The sequence below is a fragment of the Chelmon rostratus genome, chromosome 18, assembly GCF_017976325.1.
Source record: "Chelmon rostratus isolate fCheRos1 chromosome 18, fCheRos1.pri, whole genome shotgun sequence".
Lineage (NCBI taxonomy): Eukaryota > Metazoa > Chordata > Actinopteri > Chaetodontiformes > Chaetodontidae > Chelmon > Chelmon rostratus.
Genome location: NC_055675.1, coordinates 23,094,560 through 23,114,628, shown reverse-complemented (window position 1 = coordinate 23,114,628; position 20,069 = coordinate 23,094,560). Strand labels below are relative to the sequence as shown.

The following is a 20,069-nucleotide window of genomic DNA, read 5'->3' as shown; positions in this document are numbered from 1 at the left end:
AATATCTGCACATTTATAATCAAGTATTACGATGTGCACAAAAGGTCACATTTAGTCAAAAGGTAACAGATTACATTCGGCTGCACTGGCTGCATGAAGTCATGTATCTTTGCCCCAGTTTACAGGACTGTTGTGACTCTGGTTATCTCGTATTGACTTTAACGGATAAAACACTCTGCACACCAGTGCGTGCTCTCGGCTTGTGTTTGTGTTTGTTGACTGTGATTATGAGAGGTGAAGCCACGGACGTGGACGGAACAGCGTGCAGATTTTGCTGTGTTCAGTCTGTCCCTACCTGCTGCGTAGCTAACTAGCCAGCTGTCTGCGGTTATCAAGCTGATGTCTTGTTAAGAAACACACACATCAGGAGCAGATGAATCAGTGTGCAGACCCGCTGCTCTGACTGTGCTGAGGCTGATTATTAAAGTGGATGTCTGTGCTCCTCTTATTTAAAGTGCGTAGCACTGACAGTCTGTTGCTGTTTGGGATAACCTCTGTTTTTTGGATGATGACAGCCTGCACGTGGTGTAGCTCCTCATTATCCTTCAGTTGTCTTGCACATGAAGTCCTAAAAGTCTAATGTTTCACTCATGACAAATGAACTCTTGTCAGTACAGCATGCTTTGTACAACAGCTGAAACATCTACGGCATTGCATACTTAAAGTGTTTCTCATCTCTTTCCTCAGAGGCCTGCAGGCTTCTCCCTGCACCTGGGATGGTGCCATGTGACAGAGCGGCCGTGGAGCCATAACCCCACCACCACCGCTCCATCATCTCGACCCCAAGCTGCTCGCCTGCCGCCGATCTCACCCCCAGCCTCCCCTTCCTCCCTTTATCTTTGCTCTGAGCCCTGGAAGAGGCCACCACAGCCACCACATGACTCACCCGCTGGAGCCCTAGATCAAGTAAGTAAAATGTGGCTGGTCGGCTCAAGTGCTGCAGTACATCTCAGCTTGAAGTCACAGGTGAATACAGGACTGCAGTTCACTGCCTGTTGTGTGTTTTGGGTCCTTGTCTGGTAGAACCAGGAATATTCTCATCAGGTTCCTTTATTGGCTTTATTAATACACGCTTTTACGAAGGCTTAAGGCCGTGTTTGAAGCCTGATGGTGATGAAGGTGAACAGAGGTCAGTGAAGTAAAGCAAGAGGAGCATGAGCTGGTTATTTTGCTGTATTGAGCTGAAAATGATTCATGGACTTGATGTGCAGACATGTGCCTGGATGTTGTTTTCATTATCTATTATTCTCTTGATTATTTTGTAGATTAATTATTTTGTCAACAAATTATGTGAATAGTGAAAAACAGCAATTCCAAGTCCTGATATCTCGAGATAACATCATCAAATTCATCGTTGTATAAAATTTAGAACCCCAAAAATATTCGATTTCCATTTGAATAAAAGCAAGTTGCTAAAGTTCACACCTGATGGGCTCGAACAAGCAAATATTCTTTTTTTTTTTATCCTTGATGAAATCTAACTTCTATAGATCATCTAATTGCTTAATTAGGTGCTTGTTTTAGCAGAGTATTTTATTTCGTCGGTCTCTGCAAAGATTCCTGTCATGACTAATCCAAAAGGCAGCTGGTAGGAGGTCTGAAGATGAATGAAAGTGAACAGACTGAGTGAAGTCACAGGTGTCGTCATCGTTAGAGAAGAAATGACATCACAACCGTTCAGCTGGATTGGTTTGTGGTGTAAATGCAGTGTGAACTCTGCATGCGTTTTATTGGCCTGTTGTGTTTTACTGCCGGCCATTATTTCAGCCCTTTATGTGTTTTACTGAGCAAATTATGTGAAGAGCAAAAGAGATGATAAAACTTTGAATGCTGTCAATTGTGATGATACCGAAACGATGAGTGAAGATGACTGGAGGCAAGACATACGTGAAACAGGCTGCATAATAGACTGAATTTATAGTCTGTAATAGACTTTACTGTCTCAACACAGGCTTAACAGCCTGTCAGTTTAATTTTGAAGACCAGTTAGTTCAGACTAAATTAACGGTTAAGCGAGACAGTGAAGAAAGATAATAGCCCTCTCTCGCTGTCCTCTCTGCATTCGTCCCTCGAGCTGTGCGCTCTGAGATTTGGCTGCGAGGCTCTGAACATCCCAGCGTGTCGGACTCGGCCTCCCTGAGCGCTTCGCGAGTTGAAGCGAGGACACACACGGTCGCACTCCAAATTACACAGAGACCAGTGGAGTTCAATAAATGATGAATATCCATGTGGAGTTATCAGTCTGCCGGTGAACGTGCTCGAGTTGGAAATGCTCTGTGAAGAATTAGGTGAGCCACGAGACACATCGGGACTGAGAAAGTCGTGTCTGATCGACGACGTCATGCATTCATCTGGAGAAACATTCACCGTTCTACTCCCCTGATGTGGAGATACATGTAAACCGATTGTTTTCTCAATTAATCGGTTCGTTGTTTGGCCTGTAAAATGTCAGAAAATGGTGACGAAGGTCAAACAGTGTTTCCCAAAGCCCGGGATGACGTCCTCAAATGTTTGTTTTGTCCACAACCAGAAGATGTTGAGTTTGCTGTCATACAGGAGCGAAGAAACCAGAAAATACTCACTGGAATCACCGAATTTTCCCCTTAAAAAAGATGAATCAGTTATCAAAATAGTTGCAGATTAATTTAATATTTGACAACAAATCCTTTCATTGTTGCAGCTCTAAAACTGTATGTATTGTATGTATAACGTATATATGCTGTATGTATATTTTACATATTTTGTGACCTGTAAGGCACATTTTCCTCATGTAACTCAGAGTCGATCTCACGTTTCTGCTCCCATTGCTCCACAGATGGGAAAACTGAGTGTGGGCAGCAGTCCACCAGCTGTAACTCACCGCTGCACGCTGCTTTTCACTGTGCATTCTATACACCAAGGAGTCGGGCGAGCTGTCGTCGTGTGCATGGGGCTGTGTGCAGTCCAAGGTTATTTCTTACTCTTGGTAAACATCCTGGATCTGGGTGTACGCAGATGGTGGGAAACAATGGACTGGAACTTGACAGGGTATTCAGCTGAGAAGCAGGGACTCTTAAAGGACCACAGCAGCGTTTCTGCATGTTTAAAACCATTTACCACAAATCTGTATGCATTACCCCGGACCCGTTTCCATGGGCGTTCCATGGACTTCTTCACATTTTCCACACGGCTGCTAGTTTCTAGATTGACAGCAAGAAAAGTTCAGAGGCCTTAAACTTGTTAGTTAGAGGGACAGCACAGATGGTGCTTCCAGCTCTCACAATGAGAATAATCACTGGTTTGTATGATAGTAAATGAGATAAATATTTAGGTTTGGTTGGTCAGAAGATGAAAGCCTGGACTCTGAAACGATTCATCCATTAGTTGTTCAACAGAAAACTAATCGGCGACTGTGATGATAATTGTTAAATTAATAATCCTTTCAAGCAAAAATGCCAAATATTCTCATGTTCCAGCCTCTTAAATATGAGAACTTGCTGCCTGATGTTTTATTGAATATCTTTGGGTTTTAGATTGTTGGTCTCGTCAGTCTTTAGGGAATTGTGACTCGCATTTTTATTACTTTCTAATATTTTATGGAGCAAGTAATTAATTAAGAAGATAATTTGTCCATAATCGAGATAGTTATTAGTTGCATGTGTAATTATGATGGAATTTTTTCTTTTTTTGGGCAGGTATTTTAAAACCTAATGGATTAACACGTTACGATATTGCTTTTTATGATTTCCTTTGTCCAGACTGCAGACTTCCGAATCCATCTGCTCTGACTGCATTAACACACAACATGAGCGCTGACATGTTGAGGTGAGGCAGGTGCAGAACATGAAACGTGACCGCTGTGGATATTTATCTTGGTCTAGTTGCTTTCGAGCTGATTCGTTTTGTTCTGAATGGAACGGAGCCTCTGATTTGGTGACGTTCGGTGATGTCTGTGTCAACGTGCTGTGCGGGATTTGGTCGTAGCGTTGTGTGTGAAAATGCTGCAGCGGTGAATCTCTGCATGCGTTGATTCTGATCGAGGAAAGGTGGAAATGTTCCTCTGATGTGCCTCAAACGCCCTGCGAGCACATGGCTGCACCTGTATGTTCTGCTAGTGTGGGTGTTTTTTCCTCCTCTGGCAAAATACACGGAAGAGGGAAATGTAACCCCATCTGCGCTGTCCTGATTTCTCTAAGAAACCATGTTAAAACAGTTCAATAATTTAAAACTGAGACTTCATTTCAGCTGGTAGACCCTGTTCACTGCTGAAGCCAAAAACCCTCTTGCCTCTCGGAGAAAACCTCCCCAAATACAACTTGATTCATTTGGTTTGGATGAATTATGCATGCAGACGGGCTAATATTATGTTTGGGGATGTAATATTGCATCAGTCTCTAAAATTAAGCAAATTCAATCACTGCAAAACTGAAGGTCATGAAATGTCAGATTGCTGCACGTGACCGGCTACAAGTATGAGACGCAGCATGACAGATAAATAACAATCAGACAACAGTTTGATAAGAATTGTTCACTTAATTTAGCTGATCGCTGACATTTAGATCTGTGGAGACACATTTTGTTAGGCGCCTGGCTGCAGTACGTTTTTAACGGCAGACTAATGGCAGAATCAGTGTTTGATTGATTAGATGATGAGTAAACTGACCCTCAGTCTGACCTCATGAGGTCAGATTCCCACTGCTGCTGCTTGATCACACCTGCTATCTGGCCTGCAGTGAAGCTGCACCCTAACAATGATGATGGCGTGCAAACTCCCACCTGTCTGCATGTCAACAGGTATGAAATATCATCCAGCAGTCAGGGGGTGCACCGTGGCCCCGATACACTCAAGCTGTATACGTTCTCTGGTCATGTCCTATATTCAAGAGGGTGGGCCTTAGCAACAGTGACTGAGCAGCTTCTCATGGGCTGTACCAAGTCGGTGCAGCAGAGAGGGGTGGTCACGCTCTGCATAAGCAGTGTGAAGACATTATGCAGGGAATAATTGTTGTTTTATCTTTGTTCAAATTCTGAGCTTCTTACATTATATTAGCGAGTACAGCATTAAATAACAATTTAAATTCCCAAAAATCAGCTGTTAGTCTGTTGTTGTCTTTACATGCTCCACTCTGAAGGGTTCCCACCGGTCATGACATTCCTCAGATTTTCAGTGTTATAAATCATTTTTGTGAAAACGGATCAACGTCGCGGCTTTTGGACGTTTGACTCAAACAGTTTTAGTTTGCATCAGGACCAAGATACGAACTCTGAGAAGTGCAGCTCGAGCAGTCGTCTAGGAAACGATTTGCTCTGTGTTTCATGTTCACACCGGGATGTACAAAATGATGTGCGTTCTCAAAGAAGTCTGAATAATGAGAATGGAAACTAGTGAAAGCTTGTATGTCCACTCGACGGACATTCTCCCGCCTCTGCTCCTCCCTCCCTCCACCTCTCTGCTGGTAATCCTCATCTGTAACTCCCCACTCTTCACCTGGTGGACTCTTCCTCGCTCCCCACACTGCGAGCCATACATTGCCACTGTTGAGTGTGTGTGTGTGTCTACATGTGTGTGAAGTGATCGGCGAAGCTCGTGGAATGAGAAGCCGAAGGAGGAGGGAGCGTTGAGAGGAAAGAGACGAACCCAGAGACACGGAGCCGGCTGTGATGGAGAGCCCGTGGAGGCTCTGGGTTGTCTTCATCAGCGGTCTGGCTCTGCTGTGCTGTCGCCGCCGCTGCTGCTTTTTCTTCTTCCTCTTTGGCGGCTGAAGGCTCCACCGTACGTCACAGAGAGAGGGGGGTGAGGTCACAAGGTGCGGGAGGCTGACCTGGTCTACAGGTGTGTGGATTTGCTTTCACGCGTTTCTCGTGTGTGTGGAAGTGTGACCGAGGCTGCGCTCTGCAGCTGGAACACTTCTAATTACGATCGATCGGTCACGTGTAACCGGATGCTGTGAAGGCTGTCTTTAAAACACATGTGCCTCTTGAACGGCAGCTCGAAGGGATCATTTAAGGGCATCGGTTTATCAGAGGAGGCTGTTATTGAGCTTCATGTTTAAACAAACTAACTGGGTGCATGTACAGATGAACGCTGAGCTGTGCTTCGTTTGGTACACACAGAAAACAGAAAGTTATGTGAGTCGTGCTGTAGAAAACTCATTTTATATATATGTGTGTGTGTGTGTGTGTGTGTGTGTGGGAAGTTCGTCATTTGAGTGTTTTAATTTCCTGTAATGGAACTGACTTTGTCATCACGATGCAGTATTAGTCAGTAGGTTCAGGTTTGTACCACTGATGATGCTCGATCCGCTTTGTTTTTCAGTTCCGATCTGATTCTCATACTTGAATTTAGATATTTAGATATCGATCTGCTCCCAGCGTTTGATTAATTAACTGAATTTCTCACTGCGTGGAAGAGACTGCAGTCATCCTGTAACAAACACACAGATATACATAATGAGTATATCTGTATATACATACAGATATACTCATTATTATTATTATTAAAATAGTAATTGTTGTGCACAAGCAGCTTGGTAAAAAAAAGTCATTGAAATGAATAGGAATTACATCTTTTAACCTTTTAAGTGCAGAAACAAATAAGTCTGGAGTTAAAATTCTGGTGTAAAACAACACAGCTGCCTCAACAAAATGCAAACATTGAATCACAAGTCATAAACTCGAGCAAACAAACTGGGAACATTAGATCAGAATAATAATTCACTGTCACATTCTAACATTCAGAATATACAGGAGTCAAAATTCACTGGAAAGGTTTTAATGCAAAAAGGCACAAAGATGCAAACTAAACTGAGTTGAAAAGATTGGACGCACGTGCATGCAGATCAGTGGACGTGCCGTTATGTTCATGTTTTTAACCTGTGGGATTACTGGCATTGTGTTCTGAGATTGGGGCCCGTGCTGCTTTTGTTGTGCTGCCCTCTGTATGTCGGTACGACAGGTGCAGACTGGAGGCAGCGTACCTGTCCTCGTTAAACGATGGACGTTTACGGTTTGCTCAAACTGAAGGAAGTTTATTTCATGTGAGTCGTTGTGAAGTTTTGTGATGTGGCGGCAGTAGTTAAAGCATTTAATCCTGATGGTTCAGGTGTTGTCTTTGTTTTTAGCAGCTTTTTATCACAATCTGAACACAAACTCTGGTCAGTGATTCGTCATCGGACGCTTCAGTACTACAAATTCATCACAGAGCCTCTTTGTGCACAGTAGATTTGCAGCCTGTGACACATTTGTCGACCTTAACTAAAACTAAAACTCTTGCAATAATGTTTCCGCCTCACTCACCTTTACCTTTGCTTTTGTTGACACACCTGCTTGTCATGATAACAAGATGTGCGAACAGTCTTGACGACGGTTAATAATGCAGCATTAGCCACATCAATGAAATCATGTTTTCTGCTTCTCAGAAAAGAAGCTGGGGTGTAAATCCATTTAAGAACACAGAAACACACCTGCAACCACAAACAAAGGTTCTGAGGGATTGAATGATTGAGATTTGATTAGAGAAGGAGAGCAGACGCAGGTGGAGGTGAATGTCTGAACATCACTGTTATTATATCACAGTTAATTTGGAGAGAAAATGCAGAAATAGTTTCATAGAACGAGTGTCGGACAGCAGTTACAAGCGAACATGTGGGTAAATATAAGTCTGCAAAGTTGAGCAAAGGCCACATTTACAGTCATTGACGAGTGTTTGGGATAAACTCCAGATGAGATTTAAGGCACTTTGGTTCACGCTCGGCCACATTTCTGCGTCTGTGTTGGTCACAATCGGTCTTTGTGTTCCCGGGTTACAAACTAATGCACCTGAAGCTGTTTGGTAACTGCCAGAAAGCCCAGAAGAAGGAACTTTAACACTTCAGCAGTTTAGTTATAATAATAACAGCGGAGTTGAAGCGATAAGCGGATTTATTGATTACTGGTCGACTATTAAATTAATCGGTTTGAGCGCTTTGGTCAAAGTTCTCCTGATTCTGGTTTCCTCTCTGACAGTGAACTGAATAAAAAACAAAACCAAGACTTTTAAGGATGTTATCTTGAGCTTTGGGAAATGCTGATTGACATTTTCTAGACCAAACAATACGAAATGTATTGATCTTGTGAAAAATCAACAATTAAAATAGCCAGCATTAGCTAACACCTGTCCATAACCTAACCTGGGCAAATGAGTGACTCATATAAAGAACTACTGATGACAGTTTTATTAGCTTCACGGCTCGCGCTGCTCTCGCCCACACACACCATTCATCGGGTGAACTGATCGGGGATCAGCTTGGTGCACCTTGTGTTTGATCGTATGTGCAGAGATCACGGGAGCTGGTTTTCCTCCTTGCTATAATAAGATGGAGCACAAACGGCTCCATCAGTGTAGTTTGACTGTAGCTACAGCTGCTGTCATCCCAAGGACAGAGGAGGCAGACGATGGATGGATGAAGAAAGCCGCAGTGAGTGGCTGTTTCCACCAACTGATGATGTCCTGCAGAGACAGTTGCATTCACACCTCTCCAACATGTGGCGAGAATGTGTCTCAGACTTCTTCTGTCTGTCTTTTCGTGACGTCCAGCAACCGTCCGATCCACCCAAGAAGCATGAGATGTGAGCGGGGTGAAAGGGCGGCCAACGTGTCGTATTACAGTAAATATAATCAATCTTCATCAATATTTCTGCTAGAAAACATTATGTAACACATTATGTAACGCATTCCACAGCAGGATGCAGCAGAGAAGTTCCTCACATGTGAAGTTCTTACAATTACACTCAGAAGAAAGTCGGGATGAAAGTCCAGAATTAGCGTTAAACAGTGGTTTCCCTTTTGATGCATTAGATCACATATGTCAAAGTCAAGGCCTGCGGGCCGGATGCGGCCCGCAAATGATTTATATGCGGCCCCCCGGATGATATTTGATTAGTATTAGAACTGGCCGCAGCCGCCCGCTGGTGTTTTGCACGCACCAATACTACATTCCCCACAATGCAACGGTAGCCCGCGAACTCACTGCAACGCGGCAAACGGGCCTCGGCTTCATTATTCATCAGCAGCCAGAACAGATAACTAACTTTCAGTTACCCACCCCCCAAAAAGGAAAGTATTGTTTTGTCTGTGTCCTATAGAATTTCGTATTTTAATTTATTTAATTTATTTAGATTTATTTTTCAGTTGAACTCAACTTGCCTGTTGAAAAATGTTTACACTTGAAATTACTGACAGAGCCAAAAAAGAATATTGGATTGTTCATTTAATCATTAAATAATATACATTGTGTTAGATCTTAGTTTAATAGGCTATGTGCAATTATTAAAATATGTTTTAATAAACATTGAACCAGTCCGGCCCTCGGCTTGTAGCAAATCTGTTCTTTGGCCCTCTGTGTATTTTGACTTTGACATCCCTGCATTAGATTAAGCTGCTGTAAATGAAGCGTTACTCTATTCTGACTGATTCCAAGCGCCTCGTCTGTCTCAGTGTGGTAGACTGCAGCTAGCGGGTTCATCAGGTTCGCCCCATCGTGCACGTTCTTCACGTCGTTGCCTCAATCATAAACACTCACCAGCTGGGCAGAACTGTTCATGAAACGTAATCACAATGGAGGGAAAGCCCAGAAACACGACGGCTGTTGATGCTTGTCGTGTGCGCCTGTCGAGCTTGTCAACAGCACACACTTCAGCCAGGTTTCCCCCCGCGGCTTCGCTCGGGAGGAGGACGGATCGTCAGGCGTGTTTTCTCAGTGTGAACGCAGTTGGAGCGTGTTCGTGGGTTTGCATGTAGAAATAAAATCATCCGTGCGGGGTCGGAGCGCAGCGCTCGCCGTCGATGTTGCCTGCTGTCTCATGAAATATAAATACAATCTTATGCTCTCTTACATCAATAATTTCCCATTAACCTATTTCCAGGAATACACGGGCATAATCTGAACTCGTTTACATCATAAGTGAACAGGATTATGACGGCAGGGTCATTCTGGAAAGATGGAGCCGCTCTCCTCTGCTGACAGCTGCTGTCCCTTTGCATCAGAGCAGGAAATATTAGTCCATCAATGAATCGATTATCAGCATTTTTTCAAGTAAAAATACCCCAAATTATCTGTGTCAGTTTCTCAGATGTGAGTATTTTCTGTCTTCTGTCTTGTTTCTGTGTTCATTGATATTTTATTTCTGTTTGAATACGTCAACATGTGCTTTGGGAGCTTGTGAATGATATTCTTTTTTTGTTCTAATTTCTAAGCAATTAATTCAAAAAGAATAAAATTGGGAATTAATTGATGATGTAAATGTTTGTCAGTCGCTGCAACACTTGGTAAAAGCGTGTTTATACTCAGCAAAGTGAAGTGATGCCGATTGTTACCAAGTCCAGGCTGCAGTTGACTGAATCACTTCTGTGGGTGCACACGGCCTGAACACACACACACACACACACACACACACACACACACACACACACACACACACACACACACACACAGAGCACGGCCCGGTCCTGTTTCTTGGAATTTGTGATGCAGGTTGTTTGTGCAGAGCCTGTTTGGATAAATCTGGCTTCTCAGGTAATAATTTGACATAATGACACTGACAGTTTCAGCTGTTGTTTAAGCACATGTGGATCCCACGGCCTCTCAGAAAGTACGCTCTTTTTTTGTGTTTTCATCGAGTGCTAATGTGCAGCAGTGTTCTCATCCCTCGCTGTGGCGGATGGATCTTTTTTAAGTGCAGCGTGTGAGCAACACAAGGAGGGCCGAGGAGGAGAGGGGTGATTTGAGGTGAAATGTAAACGAGGCTAGTCAGGAAGGATTAGCGTCCTGTGAGCGGCGTGGCCTCGCGGCGGCACCCAACGCTGTGACAATGGCGGCTTGTTTTCTGTGGGTTGTCCACGGATTTAACGTTTTGTGTGTCTCTAGATTGTCTGATACAGATTAAGAGATTTTTCTGTGGATACTACCTCGTAGATGTGGTTTTATAGATTAAGAGAGTTGAATCCATCTTTTGTCATATCTGCATTTTTGCCTTCCTGTCATGATGTGTTACTTACAGATGTCTCTAACTCCTTAAAATAAGGCTTTTCTGTCTCTGTCTCTTAGCTAAACATGACAGAAATCCATAACCTGTGCTGCTTTGTGCAGGATTGTGTGGATTTGCATCAATAAATTAGTCTTAAATTTAATTTCTGATTCCATTAAAAGGATTTTCACTTTAATATTTGGCTTAATGGATCATGCAGGAACCCTGTTAACTATCCTCTGTGCACAATGCGCTTCATCAAATATTGCAGCGTTTCCTGTTGCCGTGGTTACCCTCCTGATGCAGCGAGAGCGATGCAGACTGTCGACTTTGCAGATAAAGAACAGGCATAAGTCCATTAAGGGAGGATGATGAGGAATGTCAGACAACACGGAAGACAAAGCGTTCGGGAGGCTTTTCAATATGATGCAGTCGACAACAATATCAGCGCAAACTGCAGCGTCGAGAAACGTGACGGAGTCTCTCGGCTCCAGCAGGAGGGTTTGTTGCAGAGCTGTTGTCATGGCACAGGCTGCGCTGGAATTTACTGCATGTTACTTTCAGTGTCTGTTTTCATCCAAATACAAAGTTTAACTCTTCTCTCCATACACACTACCAGGCAAAAGTGTGAATACACCTACTCACTCAGCGTTTTTTATTTTATTTTTTCAAAACTATGAAGGAACACGTGGAATTATGTAGTAAACAAAAACAGACCAGAATACGTTTTATTTTTCAGATTGTTGGAGGTAGCCACCTTTTGCTTTGATGCACTCTCTTCTCTCAATCAGCTGTGAATAAATGTCAATAAACATTCCAGTGTTAATACTTAAATACAGTGTCTTCCTCCAGTGGATTGACATTAAATCATAAAGCAGCATCACACATCGTACATGACATTTATTTTCTGCTCTTCGTCACCTCAGGTGTTGTGATGCATTCACTTGCACCTTGATGTGTTTTTGCAGTTCCGAGTTATAACCGAGATAAACTGTTTATTGCTGCTGCTGCTGCAGTGACTGTCGGGTTTTAACCTCATGAACAATCATCTCGAATTCTTTGAACAGCTGTATATTAAGGTCTTTGTGAGGTTGCGTACACATTTTCCCAACAATCAATCAGTCAATCATTATTTTATACACGTTTATGTGGTTGTTTGTTTGTTGCTTTCACATCCTGAACCCAAACTGATAAATAAAATGCGATCATGATAACTGTATGATTGTGGCAGCTGCAGGTAGCCAAAGATTAATTACTGGGTTGAATTTGTTGATGACAGGGTTCGGGTTCCAGGAGCTGCTTATCCCGCGACAAACATCGGGCTGAAAGGTCGAGCTGTGGGCTTTGACTGTTGGTTTTGTTCATAACCTTTCTTGCTTTAACCTGCGTTCTTCCTCTGCAGGTCAGTTGAAGCTGAAAATGAGTGCAGTCGGGGAAAACCCCCTGGACCCTGCCACGCCAGAGCCTCGCAAGAGGAAGGGCTCACCATGCGACACATCAGGGCAAAGGTAAAGACAAGACATCACCCCACCAGGCACAAAGATGCTGTAGAAAGCAAAGAGTGTCGGCACCGGCTCGGCTAACCGTTGAATCAACACAGACTCCCTGCTTTGATGTCACGTGGTCATTGTTCCTTCTAACAAGCAAAACATGTAAAGTGCATTAACGGTAAAATCATTTATATTTATACACCCAAACAAGGGAATAATCACAGTTTGTCTTGTTAATATATTTATCTGAGTAGTCCAAACAGCGGCCTGTTCAGCCGATCATTTTCTTTTAAGACATTAAAGCTGAAACGATCAGTCGAGTCATTGATTGAGAGAAAATTAGCTGCCAATGTTTTTGATCCTTCTCAAGAGAAAATACCAAACATTCCCGTGTGTTACCGTCTCAAAAGTGAGGATTTACTGCTGTTTTTTATCATAAATTCACTTTTTTGTGACATTTAGAGACTAAATGAATGATCTGCTAATGGAGAAAATGATCTGCAGGTTAATTGATAATGAAAAGAAACGTTAGCTGCAGGCCTGAAACACGTCAGCATCATCTGATTAGTGTTGAACAGTGCGATGCCCCTGAGTGACGAGCAGAGGCAGATTACTGAATGAAAACGTTTTGTGGATGTAAATACAGACTTGTCACGTCTCTCCTCACATTAATTCACCCTCACAAACGTCAGAGCGCAGACGAGCTGCTCGGCGACTGTGAAGATGACGCGTGTTTGCAGAGGTTGTGGCTCTCGAAGGCATGTCAGTCCCCTGTTGTTTGAGCGGGGTGGAGGCTCCGAGGGGCCTTTTGAGTGTTCTCCTCTGTGGGGAAAGCCTGTGTATTTGCAGGGCGAATAAAAGAGGAGAAGAAAAAGAAAAGCCAATCGCAGTTTAGAGCCTGAGAGCCTTAGAGCTTTAGGTTAGGGGAAGGTGTGTGTGTGTGTGTGTGTGTGTGTGTGTGTGTGTGTGTGTGTGTGTGTGTGTGTGTGTGTGTGTGTGTGTGTGTGTGTGTGTGTGTGTGTGTGTGTGTTATAGCTGATGTAAGAGCCCAGCTAGCGTTTCTACAGCAGCCACTGACCTGCGCATTCACACAGCAGCGTCCTCCCCCTCCCTCCCTCCCTCCCTCCCTCGGCCACCACGCCTGTGTGTTCTGGCCGGCCAATGCACTGACCTACTTTTGCTGTTGTCGTCTCACTCTCACATATACACACATTCCTTTTTTCATGTTTGCCACATACCTTGCTGTAACTCGTCGGGTTGGAAGTATGTTATTGAAACTGGAGCTGCAGACGGCCCGAAGAGGCGAGAGCTGCGGGCGGATTGAAGTTGCTTTTTCAATGGTTTGTTTAAGTTTGACTCCCTAATATATGGCAGCTTTCATGCTTACATATGAGAAGCAGCTGCGTGAGAAACCTCTGAACTCGTATCGCACATTGTGATGTTACTTACTGTTCCGAACTCTGACGCTGAACACTTTAACCACAAAATCTCAGTCGTTCGCCTCTACGCATTCATCAGAGAGCAGAAGTTTAGATGCATTAATGTGAAGTAATGAAGTCCAGTAAAGATCAGCTCATGATTATTTCCAATATCTATTAATCTACAGATTATTTGACTGTTATATAAAGTGTATATATAATTAAATTAACTGTAGAATGTCAGCAATTGGCAAACAAGTTAGAATCACAGGCTCAAAAAGACGCTTTTCTTGTTTCGTCAGATTAAGTGCAGTTGACAGATGTGCAAAGCTGCAGAGCTGACACATCTGTTTATTGCAGATGTGTCTGTGTCGGTGTGTTTAGTTTACCGATAAAGTTTTATCTATTTAAACAGGTTAAAGTTACATGAAAAGGGCACATTTCTAAACGTTTCTATAACTGTGCCAGTTTAGCCGCCGTGGCTAATTATCCTCTGCTGTCACTGAGCAGGTGCAAACTGAAGCACATCGTTAGAAGACCGACAGTCCAAAGCAAAAAGATCATCAGAAGACTGAGAAATATTCACATTATGTTGATCAACTGATCGATCGCTAATCATTTCATCCCCGTCGAAGATAAATTCTACAGTTCGCGTTCCTTCTAAAATCAGCATCACTCACTCTTCACCTCCTCGTCTTCCTCGCAGCACGATCTCCTGCTCAACGAGAATTATTAAAGCTCTTCTTGTCTCAGCACATCCTCCGCTCTCGCACCAGCTTCCTAATTTCCTCTTATTACTTCCTCATATTATTAGTTAATAACACGAAATGTTGCCGTCAGGGACGGTTTATTCCAAACGTCAGACTCCTCATGAAGATTATTAACTTTTACTTTTCATGCAAAGTAAAAAAAAAAACACATTTGATTTGATATCAGAAAAGATGATTGTTTTTCTCTTGTTAGCTAAAGTGAATGGTGAAGGTCATTATCTTCATTTTTCTTTTCTTTATTGGCATCTTTTCATTTTTATGATGCTATTTGTTTAATTAATTTTGCTTTTTCATCTGTTTTGATAGAAATTCTAAAATGTCAAATTCCTGTGATCAAGTCATTTTAAGGTTAAAATAGGTGAAAAGATGAATTGACAGAAAATTAATAATAATAAATTAGTTTCAGTCCATTTTTGATGTTTGTAGCTGTTCAGTTGTGAAGATTTGTTCATTTTTCTTTTGGTTTGGACAACTTGAAGATGATGAACATGTTCACAGTATTTTATAGAATAACGGAGGAATTGATTAAATGAGAAAATAAGCAGAAGAAGGTCAAAATTGGAAGAGATAATAAGTCGCAGAACGTTGTGAAGAAAAGGCGGCGTGTCTGTGTCCGTGTTCTTCTCTGCAGTCTGGAGAAGCGGAGACGGGAGCTGGAGTGCCGCTACATCGAGGAGCTGGCGGAGCTGCTGTCGTCCAACATGGGCGACATTGCCGGCCTCAGCGTCAAGCCCGACAAGTGCCACATCCTCAAGAGCACCGTGGACCAAATCCAGCAGATGAAACGGCGTGAGCAGGGTGAGGGCGCGCACACACACGCATGCACATGCACACACAGGACTAATTTGTTAAAAGCTTTATCACATACATTTGCACGCTGGAGTCTTACGTAAACATGTCCTCTGCCTCTGTGGTGTCGACAGTCGGAGGCTTTATGTTTTCTGGATGTGCGTTCCTTTCTTGTAAACACGATGTGTCTTGAGGGAATTTTTTTCAAATTTGCCGCAAACATTCACTTGGACTCGAGGATGAACTGCCAATGTTTTTGATCCTTCTCAAGAGAAAAATTAAATTTTGGTGGTCAAAGGTCAAACGTCAAGGCCACACTGACCTTAACTGCTGCCTTCACTGGTCAGCGGAGGCGTACACCTGAGACGCAGTCGTTCCATAGACTGTTTAAAACATATTCGCCGTCTTGGCAGACTTCACCAAACTCCCGGCTAATCCATGCTGAAACCCAGCAGCTAGCTGTTGCTCAGACTGGCCACGCCCCGAATTATGCATAACTTTAAGCCTTAATATAATGTAAACGAATGAGTTATATGAGAATCGCCTCCATGCAGTTGTCATGAACAGGCAAATTAGCTATAGAGACCAAAACTGTTTTTTGTAGCATGCTGTAAACATGTTTATTTCTGCTGTAAAGTTGAGCTTTTAATATGGGGGTCTATGGGGATTGACTCACTTTTGGAGAAAGCCTCAAGTGGTCATTTGAGGAACTGCAGTTTTTGACACTTTTCACGCTGGCTTCATTTTTCAGGTGGTTGCTGCTTGGATAATTCTAGTCAGTGATTAAATACATTTTTTTATTGTTAGAGTCAAACAAAAAATTCCTGTTATTGTATGAAATAAATGAAAAAAATTGTTTCTGTGTGGAGCACACTCTGCCTCGCTCAGGGACAGATATCTGATCAGAATGTCTTGTTTTCTTATATTTGTGTTTTTAAAAATGAAGAGGTGCAGAAATTCTGACAAACAAAAGCGTGCAGCAGTTTTTAATTGAATCTCAGCTGATTTTATGGTTTTGTAACAGATCAAAATCCATAACACATGATTCTTATCTACTACTATTCTCTTACTTATCTATATACATGTTATAAATGGCATTCTTTGGAATGATGATAACAATAACTTTATTTATATAGCATATAAAAAGTTTTACAAAGTGCTTTGGCAGACAAAGCCGAAGCAGGAAGTGAGTATAACAACAGAAAGTCAAACAGTCAGGCCGAACAAAGGTGAGACAAAATTAAGAGACACATAATTTGAGAGACAGTAAAATATGTTCTTTTCATTCCTTCGTGTCATTTCATTGTTTTCATCGTTACAGAGAAAGCAGCTCTTCTGTCTCCAGATGATGAGGTGCAGAAGAGCGACATCACCTCCAGCAGCCAGGGGCTGGTGGAGAAGGAGGCGCTGGGGCCCATGCTGCTCGAGGTGAGCGAAGCACACACACACACACACACGCACACACACACACCTCCTCCCCACCACAGCTGCTGGGATTTTAACACTCATGATCTGGTCTCGCTCATTCAGGCCCTCGACGGGTTCTTCTTCGTCGTCAACCGGGAGGGCCGCATCGTCTTTGTTTCCGAGAACGTGACGAGTTACCTTGGATACGCCCAGGAGGAGCTGATGACCTCCAGTGTGTACAGCATCCTCCACGTGGGAGACCACAATGAGTTTGTTCGCAATCTTCTGCCCAAAAGCCTGGGTGAGTGAGCCGGACTGACAGCATGCAGCTGCTGTCTAACACTTCGAACCCTGGTGCCTGGTTATTATTGTTTCTATTATTTCTTCAGATCTGACAGTTTCAACGCCAGTGCAACCCATTAAGAAGGCAGTAAAAACCAAGAGATGAGTTTTGGCTGAAAAATCAGTTTACAGCACAGATAATTAAGTGGGTTTATTGATGGAGAATGCCGTCGCTGCAGTAAATGAAGAGCTGTGAATAAAAGCAGAATGAGGAACTATGGAGATTTTGAATTAGCGCCGTTTTAAGTGCTCGACACGAAGCTGCACAATGTGCTAGAAGAGGGAGGGAAAGCAAAGAGAGCGGAGAGCATGTGTGGGTGAGCCGGAGGAGCGAGGGAAGAGTGAAACAATGACTTTCTGCACTAATGTTATTTTAATTTTTAGCTCCAACCTTGAGGAGAGATTATAATGAAAACGGAGGGGGCCTGAGGGAGGTCGCGTCAGGACAAAAGATAACAGAGTGCAGTCGACGACAAGGTTGAACACTTGGATTTTCTGTTCATCTTGTAATCCCCTTTAATTTCGTACCAGCCGCTACGGCGCTCCTTTCTCCTTGGAAACAGAGATCCTCAAAACCTCGTCGAGAAACTAAACACACAGTTTGTTCTTGCAGGAGTGTCTCTCAGCACATCTGGCTGTGATTTTAGGCGTCTTTGTTCTGTGAACTATTACAACAATAGGGCAGAAGTAGAAAAATGCACAGAACTGAGAACAGCGACCGCTTCACTGTAGCTGTTGTGCATATGACAATGAAGATCCTGAGCTCATGCTTCATGATGTCGTGTGTAGCATCTGCTGCGTTCATCTTGAGCCAGGAGGGATTACTGTGAATGAACCACCACCAAGCTCTTCTAGCAGTCTTGAGAAGCAACACTTGAAATGAGACAAGGGGAGATTTGGCAGGAATGTGTTGGAAAATAAAGCTTTACAGTCAAACGCCATTTAGACATACATTTCACAATTTATTGTCTCTGCATGACTTTGTGGATCCTCCGGCGCTTTCACAAGCTCGTGCATTGATCACAAGTATGTTTGTTTTAATTACCGTATTTTCTGGACTATAAACCGCACCTGCATATAAGCTGCATCCGCTCTATTTTTAAAAAATAATTAAAAAAAAGATATGCAAGCCGCAGATATTTATGTTGTTAGATTAGATGTTTACTACATGTACAGAGCGATTTTGAACTGTAAATGTACATGTATGTACCTAAAAAGATCCTTTCCTAACAGTCTTTTAACATGGCAGCAACTTTGCTGATTAAAACGGGACAGAACCAAGAGAAAATAACCCGTATTTATTTATCTTCATTTCCCCTGTGTGTGTTTGAAATCACGTCACTTTAACCATCTTCGCTGAAACCCACGAAGTCGTCTTCTTCAGTGTCGGAGTTGAACAAACTCAGCAGCGCTTCGTCACGTCTGTCTCCATCAGTCTCGCTCTCCGTGTCACGGTGGTTGGCTCTGAAGGTGCGCCGCTCTCTTCGCGTAGCAGTCCAGCCTCTCTGAACGCGTTGGTAGTTGGAAGTAGCGTATTCTTCTTTGCATTTATTTTGTCCTAGTTTTGATTCTAATTCCAGTTAGAGCGCCCCTAGCGGTGGAAGAAAAATCCACAGAATAGCCGCACCTTTGTATGAGCCGCATGGTTCAAAACCTATGAAAAAACTAGTGGCTTATAGTCCAGAAAATACGGTAGTGATATGTTCAAAATGAGCTAAAAGGGAACATCGCACCTTGCAAGTTTAGTGAAACAGTCTGCAGAGTGAACAGAGTTTTATTCTAACTTCTTTAAAGTTACAGACAACAGGGTTGTCATGTATGACATAACACCTGTCAGCTGTGTTCACCGTGCTCTTGTGTATTTGCAGCAGTTATGCAAAGGTCGCATTAAACAGTGTATGTTTAAAACTGGAGTATCTTAAAGGTGGCCTGTGGAGTTTTCTGCTCACAAATCTGTTGACGTCTCTTCCTCGGCCTCACAGGCCACCTTTAACCTCCCGAGGGAAGTCTTGCAGTTCGTCGTAGTTTCACTCGTCAATACTAAACTCTCCCTTTACGTTCCCCTCCGTCCAGTGAACGGCGTGCCGTGGCCGCAGGAACCTGGCCGAAGGAACAGCCACACCTTCAACTGTCGCATGCTGAAGAGGCCGCCGGACGAGCTGGATTCGGAAAATCCGGAGGCTCGGCAGCAGTACGAGATCATGCAGTGTTTCACCGTGTCTCAACCGCGGACCGTGCAGGAGGAGGGGGAGGGTACGTGCACACACACACACACACACACACGAGTGCACACAGTCTGCAGGCGTTTCCGACACTCAGTCAATAGCTTGTAGCTGTTAAAGCCAATATCAATACATGATTTAAGCAGTGAAAGCTTGTTAAAATATAATAATGCTGTCTGTCGGTTTCTACCTTCATTTTGCCTTTATTACTGTTATTACATGAAATACAATATATTTAATGACCAGTGTGTCATTACTGTGACTAGTTTGCAATTTGTTTGCCAGTCTTTTGTCTTTTATTGTGATGGCTTTGTTGTTTCTCCAACCCGACACGGCTGCTTGATCAGACCTCAGTTTTCTCACCAGCAGTGAATTATGAAAAGTGACCCTGCTGTTCCGTTTGTTGTGAGGTCTAAGGTTTGTTCTTATGGTTCTGCAAAGCCAGGATGTGTTTTATGTAGTATAAAAATGCTAAAATCCGCCTAAATCTAGCTTCTCAAGTGGTCACTGAGCTGAGTATCTGCTGCTGAATCACACTTTAAAAAGGTGATTACGTTTTTGTTTGTGTGGGAAAAAGGAGTTTGGCATCACTGAAACTCATCATTCAAAATGTTCCACATGTGATCATTGAAACGGTCTCACTTTGGT

The 20,069-nt window shown here is 43.1% G+C and overlaps 1 protein-coding gene across 3 annotated transcripts in view; it reads left to right on the top strand.

Moving 5' to 3' along the window:
* The window catches only part of ncoa1 (nuclear receptor coactivator 1), a 55,417-nt gene that overhangs the window by 23,433 nt on the left and 11,915 nt on the right, over positions 1-20,069 (top strand). For all 3 annotated transcript variants that reach the window (XM_041959028.1, XM_041959029.1, XM_041959026.1), the window contains exons 3-8: positions 688-906; positions 12,386-12,491; positions 15,293-15,459; positions 16,772-16,878; positions 16,981-17,158; positions 19,273-19,452. In XM_041959028.1, coding sequence (XP_041814962.1) covers positions 12,403-12,491; positions 15,293-15,459; positions 16,772-16,878; positions 16,981-17,158; positions 19,273-19,452 — 721 coding nt within the window. In that variant the 5' untranslated portion in view covers positions 688-906; positions 12,386-12,402. The remainder of the gene's footprint in view (positions 1-687; positions 907-12,385; positions 12,492-15,292; positions 15,460-16,771; positions 16,879-16,980; positions 17,159-19,272; positions 19,453-20,069) is intronic.